We start from the raw sequence: 18,112 nt of genomic DNA on the forward strand, positions 1-18,112 counted from the left end.
AAATCATCTTCCTCTTACAAACAGAAATCTTCATCTTTTTCTGTTTCAGAGTAAATAGTACATACCAGCACTATTTTAAAATAACAAACACTTGATTGAAGAATAAAAACTACATTTAAACACCAAAAAACTCTTAACCATCTCCGTGGAGATGTTGCCTGTGCAACGGCAAAGAGAATGACTGGGGTGGGCGGAGCCTAGGAGGGATCATGTGACCAGCTTTGCTGGGACTCTTTGCCATTTCCTGTTGGGGAAGAGAATATCCCACAAGTAAGGATGACGCCGTGGACCGGACACACCTATGTTGGAGAAATCTTTTATATTCACAGGTATATCATGTACATTAGATGTTTAAGGAACAACAGGCATTGTACTATTACTGATGGACACATTCTCTGCATGTAAAAGCTTATGGCAACTATTACATACCACAGCTGGAGATATAGGCCTCTAGTTATCATTGTCTGTCGGACCTGATCCGACAGTGCGGATCAGGTCCGACAGACATCGCTGAATACGGCGAGCAATACGCTCACCGTATTCAGCATTACACCAGCAGCTCACAAGAGCTGCTGGAGCAACGCCACCCCCTGCAGACTCGCGGCCAATGGGCCGCCAGCAGGGGGGTGTCAATCAACCCGGTCGGTTTGATTTCCGGCGATGTGTGTCTGTCTGCTCAGAGCAGGTGGACAGGTTATGGAGCAGCGGTCTTTGTGACCGCTGATTCATAACTGCTGTTTCTGGCGAGTCTGAAGACTCGCCAGAAACAGAGGCCATCAAGCTCCTTACGGACCTTGATAACTAGAGGCCATAATCTCCACAAATTTACAACAAATGCACTTAGCTTTGGTAGAACTGTTATCAGGCAGCAGGGTTCCAACAGTGATTTCTGAGACAGAATCAGATTGAGACATCTTGCAAATGTAAGAGAAAAAACAACATATAAAGCAAAATTATCAATTTCCTTATATGGCAGTTTCAGGAATGGAAAAAAATGCAAACAGCATAGCCCTCTGACATAGAAAAAAAAGGGAAGAGGTATATAAGAATGGAGCTTTTAAATAATGAAATTATTTGGCGCGAAGTATGACGCACGACGCAACTGAAAAATATTTGGCGCTAACATCCGGAAATGACACTCGCGTAATTGAAGACGCAACCTTGTGCAAAGAACTCAGTGTCAACTAAGACGCTAGAAATGACGAATTTGCGTCATCGGACGTACCTTTGTGCAAAAAAATTCTCGTGCCAAGAATGACGCAATAAACTCTAGCATTCTGCGCCCTCACAAGCCTAATTTTGCCCGCAAAATTTAATGAAAAAAACAGTCAGTTTGAAAAAAGACTAAACCTCAGGTAAGATGTTTTTTCCCAAATATGAAACTGATAGTCTGCAAAAGGAAATATACATAAACCTGACTCATGGCAAATATAAGTACAATACATATATTTAGAACTTTATATTAATGCATAAAGTGCCAAACCATAGCTGAGAGTGTCTTAATTAATAAAAACATACTTACCGAAAGACACCCATCCACATATTGCAGATAGCCAAACCAGTACTGAGACGGTTATCAGTAGAGGTAATGGAATAACATAATTTATGTAAGAACTTACCTGATAAATTCATTTCTTTCATATTAGCAAGAGTTCATGAGCTAGTGACGTATGGGATATACATTCCTACCAGGAGGGGCAAAGTTTCCCAAACCTCAAAATGCCTATAAATACACCCCTCACCACACCCACAATTCAGTTTAACGAATAGCCAAGAAGTGGGGTGATAAGAAAGGAGCGAAAGCATCAAAATAAGGAATTGGAATAATTGTGCTTTATACAAAAAAATCATAACCACCACAAAAAAGGGTGGGCCTCATGGACTCTTGCTAATATGAAAGAAATGAATTTATCAGGTAAGTTCTTACATAAATTATGTTTTCTTTCATGTAATTAGCAAGAGTCCATGAGCTAGTGACGTATGGGATAATAAATACCCAAGATGTGGAACTTCCACGCAAGAGTCACTAGAGAGGGAGGGATAAAATAAAGACAGCCAATTCCGCTGAAAAATAATAATCCACAAACCAAAACAAAAGTTTTAATCTCAATAATGAAAAAAACTGAAATTATAAGCAGAAGAATCAAACTGAAACAGCTGCCTGAAGTACTTTTCAACCAAAAACTGCTTCAGAAGAAGAAAACACATCAAAATGGTAGAATTTAGTAAAAGTATGCAAAGAAGACCAAGTTGCTGCTTTGCAAATCTGATCAACAGAAGCTTCATTCCTAAACGCCCAGGAAGTAGAAACTGACCTAGTAGAATGAGCCGTAATCCTTTGAGGCGGGGATTTACCCGACTCCACATAAGCATGATGAATCAAACACTTTAACCAAGACGCCAAAGAAATGGCGGAGGCCTTCTGACCTTTTCTGGACCCAGAAAAGATAACAAATAGACTAAAAGTCTTTCTAAAATCTTTAGTAGCTTCAACATAATATTTCAAAGCTCTTACTACATCCAAAGAATGTAAAGATCTCTCCTTTGAATTCGTAGGATTAGGACACAATGAAGGAACAACAATTTCTCTACTAATGTTGTTAGAATTCACAACCTTGGGTAAAAATTTAAATGAAGTCCGCAACACTGCCTTATCCTGATGAAAAATCAGAAAAGGAGATTCACAAGAAAGAGCAGATAACTCAGAAACTCTTCTAGCAGAAGAGATGGCCAAAAGGAACAGAACTTTCCAAGAAAGTAATTTAATGTCCAGAGAATGCATAGGTTCAAACGGAGGGGCTTGTAAAGCCCTCAGAACCAAATTAAGACTCCAAGGAGAAGAGATTGATTTAATGACAGGTTTGATACGAACCAAAGCCTGTACAAAACAATGAATATCAGGAAGATTAGCAATCTTTCTGTGAAAAAGAACAGAAAAAAGCAGAGATTTGTCCTTTCAAGGAACTTGCAGACAAACCTTTATCCAAACCATCCTGAAGAAACTGTAAAATTCTAGGAATTCTAAAAGAATGCCAGGAGAATTTATGAGAAGAACACCAAGAAATGTAAGTCTTCCAGACTCGATAATAAATCCTCCTAGACACAGATTTACGAGCCTGTAACATAGTATTAATTACTGAGTCAGAGAAACCTCTGACTAAGAATCAAGCGTTCAATTTCCATACCTTCAAATTTAATGATTTGAGATCCTGATGGAAAAAAGGGCCTTGAGATAGAAGGTCTGGTCTTAACAGAAGAGTCCAAGGTTGGCAACTGGCCATCCGAATGAGATCCGCATACCAAAACCTGTTAGGCCATGCTGGAGCCACCAGCAGTACAAACGAACGTTCCATTAGAATTTTGGAAATCACTTTTGCAAGAAGAACTAGAGGCGGAAAGATATACGCAGGATGATAATTCCAAGGAAGCGACAACGCGTCCACTGCCTCCGCATGAGGATCCCTGGATCTGAAATCAAATGTGAGGTCAGCACAATGGGCCAAGATCGAATGTGAAATGGGTTGTTAATAAATAATAAGAGATGTATAATTAGCATAAAATATGTCAGTTTAATCTCTGATTTAAAACTGTGTAAGTAAAAATGTGTTTTGATAAAATGTGTTTACATAAGCATATAATACAAATACATTTAATAACATGGATCCATGATACAATGATAAAAACAAAAGACAAATATAAATAAAATCAATTGACAGATATGGATGACAATATGAAAATAAAAACAAATATGGACAATATAATCAGTATAAAAACAACAATGTATAATCGCTCAAGGTTTAAAATGATATGAGATAATAAGTGCTCCTGTGTACAATGTGCGTCTTAAGTGACTAAAAACTTAAACTAGTAAAAACTTAAATGTTGCCAAAAGTCCAATAATAAAAAAGTCCAATATTCAAAAGTCCCAAAGGAATCCAATGATCCAACTGATCCAATAAATGTTTATAGTTCCAATTGTGAATGAGTAAAAGTAAAAATAAATCTGTACAATATTATTGATGAAGTAGTGAATGAATTGTGGAGAAAAAATTGCGCAAAGTGTGTCCAAAAAAATCAATCAAAAAATCAAAAAAATTATTAATTAAAAAATTTTTGTGAGAAAATATGTCCAAAAAATATCAAAAATAAGTGATGAAAAAATAAGTGATGAAAAAACATAATTTATGCTTACCTGATAAATGTATTTCTCTTGTAGGGTATCCAGTCCACAGATCATCCATTACTTGTGGGATATTCTCCTTCCCAACAGGAAGTTGCAAGAGGATCACCCACAGCAGAGCTGCTATATAGCTCCTCCCCTCACTGCCATATCCAGTCATTCGACCAAAACAAGACGAGAAAGGAGAAACCATAGGGTGCAGTGGTGACTGTAGTTTAATCAAAATTTAGACCTGCCTTAAAAGGACAGGGCGGGCCGTGGACTGGATACACTACAAGAGAAATAAATTTATCAGGTAAGCATAAATTATGTTTTCTCTTGTTAAGTGTATCCAGTCCACGGATCATCCATTACTTGTGGGATACCAATACCAAAGCTAAAGTACACGGATGATGGGAGGGACAAGGCAGGGACTTAAACCGAAGGAACCACTTCCTGTAGAACCTTTCTCCCAAAAACAGCCTCCGAAGAAGCAAAAGTGTCAAATTCGTAAAATTTTGAAAAGGTGTGAAGCGAAGACCAAGTCGCAGCCTTGCAAATCTGTTCAACAGAGGCCTCATTTTTAAAGGCCCAGGTGGAAGCCACAGCTCTAGAAGAATGAGCTGTAATCCTTTCAGGGGGCTGCTGTCCAGCAGTCTCATAGGCTAAGCGTATTATGCTCCGAAGCCAAAAGGAGAGAGAGGTTGCCGAAGCTTTTTGACCTCTCCTCTGCCCAGAGTAACGACAAACAGGGCAGATGTTTGACGAAAATCTTTAGTAGCCTGTAAGTAAAACTTCAAGGCACGGACTACGTCCAGATTATGCAAAAGACGTTCCTTCTTTGAAGAAGGATTAGGACACAATGATGAAACAACAATCTCTTGATTGATATTCCTGTTAGAAACCACCTTAGGTAAAAACCCAGGTTTGGTAAGCAGAACTACCTTGTCTGAATGAAAAATCAGATAAGGAGAATCACAATGTAAGGCAGATAACTCAGACTCTTCGAGCCGAGGAAATAGCCATCAAAAACAGAACTTTCCAAGATAAAAGTTTAATATCAATGGAATGAAGGGGTTCAAACTGAACTCCCTGAAGAACTTTAAGAACCAAGTTTAAGCTCCACGGGGGAGCAACAGTTTTAAACACAGGCTTAATCCTAACCAAAGCCTGACAAAATGCCTGGACATCTGGAACTTCTGCCAGACGCTTATGCAAAAGAATAGACAGAGCAGAGATCTGTCCTTTTAAAGAACTAGCTGATAAGCCTTTGTCCAAACCCTTTTGGAGAAAGGACAATATCCTAGGAATCCTAACCTTACTCCATGAGTAACTCTTGGATTCACACCAATAAAGATATTTACGCCATATCTTATGGTAGATTTTCCTGGTGACAGGCTTCCGAGCCTGTATTAAGGTATCAATGACTGACTCGGAGAAGCCACGCCTTGATAGAATCAAGCGTTCAATCTCCATGCAGTCAGTCTCAGAGAAATTAGATTTGGATGATTGAAAGGACCTTGTATTAGAAGGTCCTGCCTCAGAGGCAGAGTCCATGGTGGAAGAGATGACATGTCCACTAGGTCTGCATACCAGGTCCTGCGTGGCCACGCAGGCGCTATCAGAATCACTGATGCTCTCTCCTGTTTGATTTTGGCAATCAGTCGAGGGAGCAGAGGAAACGGTGGAAACACATAGGCCAGGTTGAAGAACCAAGGAGCTGCTAGAGCATCTATCAGCGTTGCTCCCGGGTCCCTGGACCTGGATCCGTAACAAGGAAGCTTGGCGTTCTGGCGAGACGCCATGAGATCCAGTTCTGGTTTGCCCCAACGATGGACCAGTTGAGCAAACACCTCCGGGTGGAGTTCCCACTCCCCCGGATGAAAAGTCTGACGACTTAGAAAATCCGCCTCCCAGTTCTCTACGCCTGGGATGTGGATCGCTGACAGGTGGCAAGAGTGAGACTCTGCCCAGCGAATTATCTTTGAGACTTCTAACATCGCTAGGGAACTCCTGGTTCCCCCTTGATGGTTGATGTAAGCCACAGTCGTGATGTTGTCCGACTGAAATCTGATGAACCTCAGTGTTGCTAACTGAGGCCAAGCTAGAAGAGCCTTGAATATTGCTCTTAACTCCAGAATATTTATTGGGAGGAGTTTCTCCTCCTGAGTCCACGATCCCTGAGCCTTCAGGGAGTTCCAGACTGCGCCCCAACCTAGAAGGCTGGCATCTGTTGTTACTATCGTCCAATCTGGCCTGCGAAAGGTCATACCCTTGGACAGATGGACCAGAGAAAGCCACCAGAGAAGAGAATCTCTGGTCTCTTGATCCAGATTTAGTAGAGGGGACAAATCTGAGTAATCCCCATTCCACTGACTTAGCATGCATAATTGCAGCGGTCTGAGATGCAGGCGCGCAAATGGCACTATGTCCATTGCCGCTACCATTAAGCCGATTACTTCCATGCACTGAGGCACTGAGGCACTGAGCCACTGACGGGCGTGGAATGGAATGAAGGACACAGCAAGCATTTAGAAGTTTTAATAACCTGGACTCCGTCAGGTAAATTTTCATCTCTACAGAATCTATAAGAGTCCCTAGGAAGGAGACTCTTGTGAGTGGTGATAGAGAACTCTTTTCCACGTTTACTTCTCTGTACGAGACTTGGCAATTTGAAAGCTTGACGCCTGTATCAGGATGTCGTCTAGATACGGAGCCACCGCTATGCCTCGCGGTCTTAGAACCGCCAGAAGTGAGCCCAGAACCTTTGTAAAAATTCTCGGGGCAGTGGCCAACCCGAAGGGAAGAGCTACAAATTGGTAATGCCTGTCTAGAAAGGCAAACCTTTGGAACCGATGATGATCTTTGTGAATCGGTATGTGAAGGTAGGCATCCTTTAATTCCACTGTGGTCATGTACTGACCCTCTTGGATCATGGGTAGGATGGTCCGAATAGTTTCCATTTTGAATGATGGAACTCTGAGGAATTTGTTTAAGATCTTTAGATCCAAGATTGGTCTGAAAGGTTCCCTCTTTCTTGGGAACCACAAACAGATTTGAATAAAATCCCTGTCCTTGTTCCGTCCGCGGAACTGGATGGATCACTCCCATTACTAGGAGGTCTTGCACACAGCTTAGGAATGCCTCTTTCTTTATCTGGTTTGCTGATAACCTTGAAATATGAAATCTCCCTTGTGGAGGAGAAGCTTTGAAGTCCAGAAGATATCCCTGAGATATGATCTCCAACGCCCAGGGATCCTGAACATCTCTTGCCCACGCCTGGGCGAAGAGAGAAAGTCTGCACCCCACTAGATCCGTTTCCGGATAGGGGGCCGTTTCTTCATGCTGTCTTGGGGGAACCAGTAGGCTTTAAAATAAAACCTTGTTGAATAAACATTTTCTTTAGGTAACCCTCCAATTTTTTATCCATTGGATCTGAAAAAGCACAACTGTCCTCAACCGGGATAGTGGTACGCTTTGCTAAAGTAGAAACTGCTCCCTCCACCTTAGGGACCGTCTGCCATAAGTCCCGTGTAGTGGCGTCTATTGGAAACATTTTTCTAAATATAGGAGGTGGGGAAAAGGGCACACCGGGTCTATCCCACTCCTTGCTAATAATTTCTGTAAGCCTTTTAGGTATAGGAAAAACGTCAGTACACACCGGCACCGCATAGTATCTATCCAGCCTACACAATTTCTCTGGAATTGCAACTGTGTTACAGTCATTCAGAGCAGCTAATACCTCCCCAAGCAATACACGGAGGTTCTCAAGCTTAAATTTATAATTAGAAATCTCTGAATCCGGTTTCCCTGAGTCAGAGATGTCACCCACAGACTGAAGCTCTCCGTCCTCATGTTCTGCATACTGTGACGCAGTATCAGACATGGCTCTAAAAGCATTTGCGCGCTCTGTATCTCTCCTAACCCCAGAGCTATCGCGCTTGCCTCTTAATTCAGGCAATCTAGATAATACCTCTGACAGGGTATTATTCATGATTGCAGCCATGTCCTGCAAGGTAATCGCTATGGGCGTTCCTGATGTAATTGGCGCCATATTAGCGTGCGTCCCCTTAGCGGGAGGCGAAGGGTCTGACACGTGGGGAGAGTTAGTCGGCATAACTTCCCCCTCGACAGAACCCTCTGGTGATAATTCTTTTATAGATAAAGACTGATCTTTACTGTTTAAGGTGAAATCAATACATTTAGTACACATTCTCCTATGGGGCTCCACCATGGCTTTCAAACATAATGAACAAGTAGGTTCCTCTGTGTCAGACATGTTTAAACAGAATAGCAATGAGACTAGCAAGCTTGGAAAACACTTTAAAACAAGTTTACAAGCAATATAAAAAAGTTACTGCGCCTTTAAGAAACACAAATTTTCCCAAATTTTGAAATAACAGTGAAAAAATGCAGTTACACTAACAAAATTTTTACAGTGTATGTAATAAGTTAGCAGAGCATTGCACCCACTTGCAAATGGATGATTAACCCTTTAATACCAAAAACGGAATAACAAATGACAAAAACGTTTTTTAAACAGTCACAACAACTGCCACAGCTCTACTGTGGCTTTTTACCTCCCTCAATACGACTTTTGAAGCCTTTTGAGCCCTTCAGAGAAGTCCTGGATCATGCAGGAAGAAGCTGGATGTCTGTGTCTGTAATTTTTGCTGTGCAAAAAAAACGCCAAAATAGGCCCCTCCCACTCATATTACAACAGTGGGAAGCCTCATGGAACTGTTTCTAGGCAAAATTCAAGCCAGCCATGTGGAAAAAACTAGGCCCCAATAAGTTTTATCACCAAACATATGTAAAAAACGATTAAACATGCCAGCAAACGTTTTAAAATACACTTTTATAAGAGTATGTATCTCTATTAATAAGCCTGATACCAGTCGCTATCACTGCATTTAAGGCTTTACTTACATTACTTCGGTATCAGCAGCATTTTCTAGCAAATTCCATCCCTAGAAAAATATTTTAACTGCACATACCTTATTACAGGAAAACCTGCACGCTATTCCCCCTCTGAAGTTACCTCACTCCTCAGAATATGTGAGAACAGCAAAGGATCTTAGTTACTTCTGCTAAGATCATAGAAAACGCAGGCAGATTCTTCTTCTAAATACTGCCTGAGATAAACAGTACACTCCGGTACCATTTAAAAATAACAAACTTTTGATTGAAGAAATAAACTAAGTATAAAACACCACAGTCCTCTTACGACCTCCATCTTAGTTGAGAGTTGCAAGAGAATGACTGGATATAGCAGTGAGGGGAGGAGCTATATAGCAGCTCTGCTGTGGGTGATCCTCTTGCAACTTCCTGTTGGGAAGGAGAATATCCCACAAGTAATGGATGATCCGTGGACTGGATACACTTAACAAGAGAAAATAGTGTTTAGGTTGGTTCCTCAAATGTGATAAGGATTACAAATCAAATGTGAAAAACCAAAAAACATGTAGTGTTGGTGAAATTCTTGATGGTGCTCAGCTATAAGCAAAAAAGCAAAAGAAAAACTCCAAACCTGTAAAGAAAGAAATAATACAACATAGAGCAGTAACGTTTTAAATTAGCTGAAATATATTGAAATGAAACTCACCATATAGGGCAACGCGTTTTGGCCCACCAATAGGGCCTTTTTCAAGACTGGTATATAGTGAGTAAAATTGAGCGATTTATATGTTTGATTTGTAAAAATGGTGCCAAAATTGTTTGATTTGCGCTCATTTTCTGACCCTGTGACCCGGAAGTTCATTGTAAGGTCGGATGTGTAATCTTTTTCTGCCACCTATATTATGTTAAGACCCTATATTTATTATTCAGCAATTTGTGGTAGTGTCCTTTTTATTTGTACTTATTTTCTCTTAGTAATTGTTGTTTAAGTTGTTATCTTTGTCCCTTTCGATAAAGTTTAGGCCAAACCGGAAGTTCAGTGTTACCGCTAGACCGGATGTGCTCCATGTGATTCAAAACCGGAAGTGGGGCTTCTGCGTCAAACCGGAAGTGGGGCTTCTGTGTCAGACCGGAAATCATAGTGGATGAAAACTGGAAGTGTGATACCGGATGTTTATTTTCCGGATATTTGGTTAATCCCCCTGTGGGATATTAGAATTCCATATGGTCTCATTGGGAAATATTATTGTTGTAAGCAATAATAACCCAAGATGTTAGTCTCGAGTGCTTACAAAAAATATATTTCCCAATGAGACCATATGGAATTCTAATATCCCACAGGGGGATTAACCAAATATCCGGAAAATAAACATCCGGTATCACACTTCCAGTTTCCATCCACTATGATTTCCGGTCTGACACAGAAGCCCCACTTCCGGTTTTGAATCACATGGAGCACATCCGGTCTAGCAGTAACACTGAACTTCCGGTTTGGCCTAAACTTTATCGAAAGGGACAAAGATAACAACCTAAACAACAATTACTAAGAGAAAATAAGTACAAATAAAAAGGACACTACCACAAATTGCTGTATAATAAATATAGGGTCTTAACATAATATAGGTGGCAGAAAATGATTACACATCCGACCTTACAATGAACTTCCGGGTCACAGGGTCAGAAAATGAGCGCAAATCAAACAATTTTGACGCCATTTTTACGAATCAAACATATAAAATCGCTCAATTTTACTCACTATATACCAGTCTTGAAAAAGGCCCTATTGGTGGGCCGAAACGCGTTGACCTATATGGTGAGTTTCATTTCAATATATTTCAGCTAATTTAAAACGTTACAGCTCTATGTTGTATTATTTCTTTCTTTACAGGTTTGGAGTTTTTCTTTTGCTTTTTTGCTTATAGCTGAGCACCATCAAGAATTTCACCAACACTACATGTTTTTTGGTTTTTCACATTTGATTTGTAATCCTTATCACATTTGAGGAACCAACCCTCAACACTATTTTTTCATCACTTATTTTTTCATCACTTATTTTTGATATTTTTTGGACATATTTTCTCACAAAAAATTTTTAATTAATAATTTTTTTGATTTTTTGATTGATTTTTTTGGACACACTTTGCGCAATTTTTTCTCCACAATTCATTCACTACTTCATCAATAATATTGAACACATTTATTTTTACTTTTACTCATTCACAATTGGAACTATAAACATTTATTGGATCAGTTGGATCATTGGATTCCTTTGGGACTTTTGAATATTGGACTTTTTTATTATTGGACTTTTGGCAACATTTAAGTTTTTACTAGTTTTTTAAGTTTTTAGTCACTTAAGACGCACATTGTACACAGGAGCACTTATCTCATATCATTTTAAACCTTGAGCGATTATATATTTATTGTTCTGTTAGATTTTATATTGGGTAACTAGGGACCCTATTGTAAGGGAGCTTTAGGTCACATCTCAAGTTAGCGCTGCCGGAATATCCTACTTCCTTCTGATCAGATCTATTTCTGGAAGTCCCCAGATTTGAACAATCTGAAGAAATACCTCTGGGTGAAGGGACCATTCGCCCGGATGTAACGTCTGGCGACTGAGATAATCCGCTTCCCAATTGTCTACACCTGGGATGTGAACCGCAGAGATTAGACAGGAGCTGGATTCCGCCCATATAAGTATCCGAGATACTTCTTTCATAGCCTGAGGACTGTGAGTCCCACCCTGATGATTGACATATGCCACGGTTGTGACATTGTCTGTCTGAAAACAAATAAACGATTCTCTCTTCAGAAGAGGCCAGAACTGAAGAGCTCTGAAAATCACACGGAGTTCCAAAATGTTGATTGGTAATCTCGCCTCCTGAGATTCCCAAACCCCCTGCGCTGTCAGAGATCCCCATACAGCTCCCCAACCTGACAGACTCGCATCTGTTGAGATCACAGTCCAGGTTGGACGAACAAAAGAAGCCCCTTGGACTAAACGATGGTGATCTATCCACCACGTCAGAGAGTGTCGTACATTGGGATTTAAGGATATTAATTGTGATATCTTTGTATAATCCCTGCACCATTGGTTCAGCATACAAATCTGAAGAGGTCGCATGTGAAAACGAGCAAAGGGGATCGCGTCCGATGCAGCAGTCATGAGACCTAGAATTTCCATGCATAAAGCTACCGAAGGGAATGATTGAGACTGAAGGTTTCAACAGGCTGAAACCAATTTCAGACGTCTCTTTTCTGTTAGAGACAAGGTCATGGACACTGAATCTATTTGAAAACCCAAAAAGGTTACCTTTGTCTGAGGAATCAATGAACTCTTTGGTAAATTGATCCTCCAACCATGTCTTTGAAGAAATGACACAAGTTGATTCGTATGAGATTCTGCAGAATGTGAAGACTGAGCAAGTACCAAGATGTCGTCCAAATAAGGAAATACCGCAATACCCTGTTCTCTGATTACAGAGAGAAGGGCACCGAGAACCTTTGAAAAGATCCTTGGAGCTGTTGCTAGGCCAAACGGAAGGGCCACAAACTGGTAATGCTTGTCTAGAAAAGAGAATCTCAGAAACTGAAAGTGATCTGGATGAATCGGAATATGAAGATATGCATCCTGTAAATCTATTGTGGACATATAATGCCCTTGCTGAACAAAAGGCAGAATAGTCCTTATAGTTACCATTTTGAATGTTGGCATCCTTACATAACGATTCAATATCTTTAAATCCAGAACTGGTCTGAAGGAATTCTCCTTCTTTGGTACAATGAATAGATTTGAGTAAAACCCCAGACCCTGTTCCAGAACTGGAACTGGCACAATTACTCCAGCCAACTCGAGATCTGAAACACATTTCAGAAATGCCTGAGCCTTCACTGGATTTATTGGAATGCGAGAGAGAAAAAAATCTCTTCGCAGGCAGCCTTACCTTGAAACCTATTCTGTACCCTTGTGAAACAATGCTCTGAATCCAAAGACTGTGAATCGAATTGATCCAAATGTCTTTGAAAAATCGTAACCTGCCCCCTACCAGCTGTGCTGGAATGAGGGCCGCACCTTCATGTGGACTTGGGAGCTGGTTTTGACTTTCTAAAAGGCTTGGATTTATTCCAGATTGGAGAAGGTTTCCAAACAGAAACCGTTCCTTTAGGGGAAGGGTCAGGCTTCTGTTCTTTATTCTGACGAAAGGAACGAAAACGATTAGCAGCCCTATATTTACCTTTAGATTTTTTGTCCTGAGGCAAAAAAGTTCCTTTCCCCCCGGTAACAGTTGAAATAATAGAATCCAACTGGGAACCAAATAATGTATTACCTTGGAAAGAAAGAGAAAGCAAAGTTGACTTAGAAGACATATCTGCATTCCAAGTTTTAAGCCATAAAGCTCTTCTAGCTAAAATAGCTAAAGACATATACCTGACATCAACTCTGATGATATCAAAGATGGCATCACAAATAAAGTTATTAGCATGTTGAAGAAGTTTAACAATGCTATGAGCATTATGGTCTGATACTTGTTGTGCTAAAGCCTCCAACCAAAAAGTGGAAGCGGCGGCAACATCAGCCAAAGAAATAGCAGGCCTAAGAAGATTACCTGAACATAAATAAGCTTTCCTTAGAAAGGATTCACTCTTCCTATCTAAAGGATCCTTAAAGGAAGTACTATCTGCTGTAGGAATAGTAGTACGTTTAGCAAGAGTAGAGATAGCCCCATCAACTTTAGGGATTTTGTCCCAAAACTCTAATCTGTCAGATGGCACAGGATACAATTTCTTAAACCTTTGAGAAGGAGTAAATGAAGTACCCAGATTATTCCATTCCCTAGAAATTACTTCAGAAATAGCATCAGGGACAGGAAAAACTTCTGGAATAACAATAGGAGGTTTAAAAACCGAATTTAAACGCTTAGTAGATTTAGTATCAAGAGGACTAGAATCCTCCATCTCTAATGCGATTAAAACTTCTTTAAGTAAAGAGCGAATAAATTCCATTTTAAATAAATATGAAGATTTAACAGTGTCAATATCTGAGACAGATTCCTCTGAACCAGAAATATCCTCATCAGAAACAGACAAATCAGAATGATGACGGTCATTTAAAAATTCATCTGAAAAATGAGAAGTTTTAAAAGACCTTTTACGTTTACTGGAAGGAGGAATAACAGACATAGCCTTCCTAATAGATTTAGAAACAAATTCTTTTATATTAACAGGAACATCCTGAGTATTAGATGTTGAAGGAACAGCAACAGGTAATGGTATATTACTAATGGAAATACTATCTGCATTAGCAAGCTTATCATGACATTCATCACAAACTACAGCCGGAGGAACAGTTACCACAAGTTTACAACAAATGCACTTAACTTTGGTAGAACCAGCATCAGGCAGCGTCTTTCCAGACGTAGATTCTGATCCAGGGACAATGTGAGACATCTTGCAATATGTAAAAGAAAAAACAACATTTAAAGCAAAATTTATCAAATTCCTTAAATGACAGTTTCAGGAATGGGAAAAAAATGCCAATGAACAAGCCTCTAGCAACCAGAAGCAATGTGAAAAAAAGGTGGAGACAAGAATGACGCCCACATTTTTTAGCGCCAAAAGACGCCCACATTATTGGCGCCTTAAAATTTTTGGCGCCAAGAATGACGCCATATCCGGTGACGCCGAGATTTTTGGCGCAAAACGTCAAAAAAATGACGCAAACACGAACAACTTCCGGCGTCAAGTTTGACGCCGGAAATGACAAACAGAATTTTTTGTGCCAAAAAAGTCTGCGCCAAGAATGACGCAATAAATTGAAGCATTTTCAGCCACCGCGAGCCTAACAGCCCACAGGGAAAAAAGTCAATTGAAACAATTTTTTAAGGTAAGAAAAAAATGATTATTCATATGCATTATCCCAAATAATGAAACTGACTGTCTGAAATAAGGAATATTGATCATCCTGAATCATGGCAAATATAAGTTTAAAGACATATATTTAGAACTTTATAAATAAAGTGCCCAACCATAGCTTAGAGTGTCACAGAAAATAAGACTTACTTACCCCAGGACACTCATCTACATATAGTAGATAGCCAAACCAGTACTGAAACGAGAATCAGTAGAGGTAATGGTATATATAAGAGTATATCGTCGATCTGAAAAGGGAGGTAAGAGATGAATCTCTACGACCGATAACAGAGAACCTATGAAATAGATCCCGTAGAAGGAGACCATTGAATTCAAACAGGCAATACTCTCTTCACATCCCTCTGACATTCACTGCACACTGAGAGGAAAACCGGGCTCCAGCCTGCTGCGAAGCGCATATCAACGTAGAATCTAGCACAAACTTAATTCACCACCTCCACAGGAGGCAACGTTTGTAAAACTGAATTGTGGGTGTGGTGAGGGGTGTATTTATAGGCATTTTGAGGTTTGGGAAACTTTGCCCCTCCTGGTAGGAATGTATATCCCATACGTCACTAGCTCATGGACTCTTGCTAATTACATGAAAGAAATGAGAGTATATCGTCGATCTGAATAAGGGAGGTAGGATATGAATCTCTACGACCGATAACAGAGAACCTATGAAATAGAACTCCCGTGAGGAAAACCATCGCATTCAATAGGTTATACTCCCTTCACATCCCTCTGACATTCACTGTACTCTGAGGGGAACCGGGCTTCAAAATGCTGAGAAGCGCATATCAATGTAGAAATCTTAGCACAAACTTACTTCACCACCTCCATAGGAGGCAAAGTTTGTAAAACTGAGTTGTGGGTGTGGTGAGGGGTGTATTTATAGGCTTTTTGAGGTTTGGGAAACTTTGCCCCTCCTGGTAGGATTGTATATCCCATACGTCACTAGCTCATGGACTCTTGCCAATTACATGAAATAAATAATATTAATCAAACATTATAAAAAGATATCTACAAAAATTTAACAATAAACATATATTTACATTCTATATATTTTTGAAATAATAGCAAGCAGCCATTAAATCCCTTTTAATATATCTCCAATACTTATATCTACATGCTTGTGGTTTTGCCGGTCCTATGGAGGTCGTGTGCTGCCTCAGACTCCACACACTTGCATGCTTACCTGTGACCCATCTATCTCCCTCAGACACAACACTCACAACCATGTAACCATTCTCCCTCATACACAACACACATGCACACATACACACTCACCTGTAACCAGTCTCCCTCAGACACAACACTAACCTGTAACCCAGCTTCATCAGACACAACACACATGTACACTCACCTGTAACCCATCTCCCTCAGACACAACACTCACCTGTAACCCATCTCCCTCAGATACAACACTCACCTGTAACCCATCTCCCTCAGACACAACACTCACCTGTAACCCATCTCCCTCAGACACAACACTCACCTGTAACCCATCTCCCTCAGACACCACTCACCTGTAACCCATCTCTCTCAGACACAACACACATACACACTCACATGTAACCAATCTCCCTCAGATACAACATAGGTGCAAATTCCCCTGTAGCCTGTGCCTCATAGGTGCACATTCCCCTGCAGCCTGTGTGTGCTTACCTGTAATCCATCTCCTTCAGATACAAAACTCACATGTAACCCATATCCCTCAGACATAACACACATGCACACTCACCTTTAAACCACCTTCCTCAGACACAACACAGATGCACACTCACATGTAAACCATCTCCCTGAGATACAACATAGGTTGCAAATTCACCTGTAGCCTGTGCCACTCAAAAACATACATGCACACTCACCTGTAACCCGTCCCCCTTAGACATATCACACGTGCACACTCACCTGTAACCCATCTCCCTTAGAGAACACTTGTGCACATTCACCTGTAACCCATCTCCCTCAGACACAACACACGTGCACACTCATCTGTAACCCGTTTCCCTCAGACACAACACACATACTTACTACCCTGTAACCCGTCTCCCTCAGGTACAACACTCTTGCACACTCAATTGTAACCCATTTTCCTTATACACAACACACGTGCACACTCACCTGGGCTGATACTTTCATTAGTTTCCTCAGTTGCTTCCAGCCGACGCGTCACACATAAATCTTCTGTTATCTCAACTTTCACTAAATCAGCATTATCTTCATCTGTACAAAGAAAGCAGATTTAGTTTTTATATCACATGATCTAGTTTTTATAGCTTTACCATAAAACAGTTTCTGTATTTCCCACACAGAAAATAGCGTAAACATGAACTTAACAAGGGTTAAACTCACACTCACCTGTAACCTGTCTCCCTCAGACACAACACACGTGCACACTCACCTGTAACCCACCTTCCTCTGACACAACACACATGAATACTTACCTAGAACCCATCTTCCTCAGACACAACATACATGCACACTCACCTGTAACCCATGTTCTTCAGATAACACACGTGCACGCTCACCTGTAACCCATATGCCTCAGAAAAACACACACATACTACCCTGTAAGCCGTCTTCCTCAGACACAACACACCTGCACACTCACCTGTATCCAGTCTCCCTCAGACACAACACACGTGCACACACACACATATGTAATTCATCTCCCTCAGACACAACACTTAACTGTAACCCATCTCCCTCAGAGAAACACACTCACATGTAACCCATCTCCCTCAGATACAACATAGGTGCAAATTCCCCTTAAACATAACATAAATGCACACTCACCTGTAATCGTCTCCCTTAGACACAACACACGTGCATGCTCACCTGTACCCGGTTTCCCTTAACCACAACACACATGCACACTCACCTTTAAACCACCTTCCTCAGATACAACACAGATGCACACTCACATGTAAACTATCTCCCATGTAGCCTGTGCCCCTCAAACACAACAGCAAAAAGACAAAGCAATCAGCACCGGAGTATAAAAATTAACTTTTAATATTCATTTAAAAGTACAGCGGTACATTTGAGAGGCAGTAAAAACCAAATAATGGCTAACACGTTTCGTCTGAAAAGCCGTACTCCAAGCCCTAAAATTCAAGTCTACAATTAACCCTT

The 18,112-nt window shown here is 40.5% G+C and overlaps 1 protein-coding gene across 1 annotated transcript in view; it reads right to left on the reverse strand.

The window, feature by feature from the left end:
• The window catches only part of LOC128657352 (gastrula zinc finger protein XlCGF48.2), a 292,924-nt gene that overhangs the window by 39,009 nt on the left and 235,803 nt on the right, over positions 1–18,112 (reverse strand). Inside the window, exon 9 of the mRNA XM_053711666.1 lies at positions 17,099–17,200. Within this exon, the coding sequence (XP_053567641.1) occupies positions 17,099–17,200 (102 nt within the window). The remainder of the gene's footprint in view (positions 1–17,098; positions 17,201–18,112) is intronic.

This window comes from Bombina bombina, chromosome 4, assembly GCF_027579735.1.
Source record: "Bombina bombina isolate aBomBom1 chromosome 4, aBomBom1.pri, whole genome shotgun sequence".
NCBI lineage: Eukaryota > Metazoa > Chordata > Amphibia > Anura > Bombinatoridae > Bombina > Bombina bombina.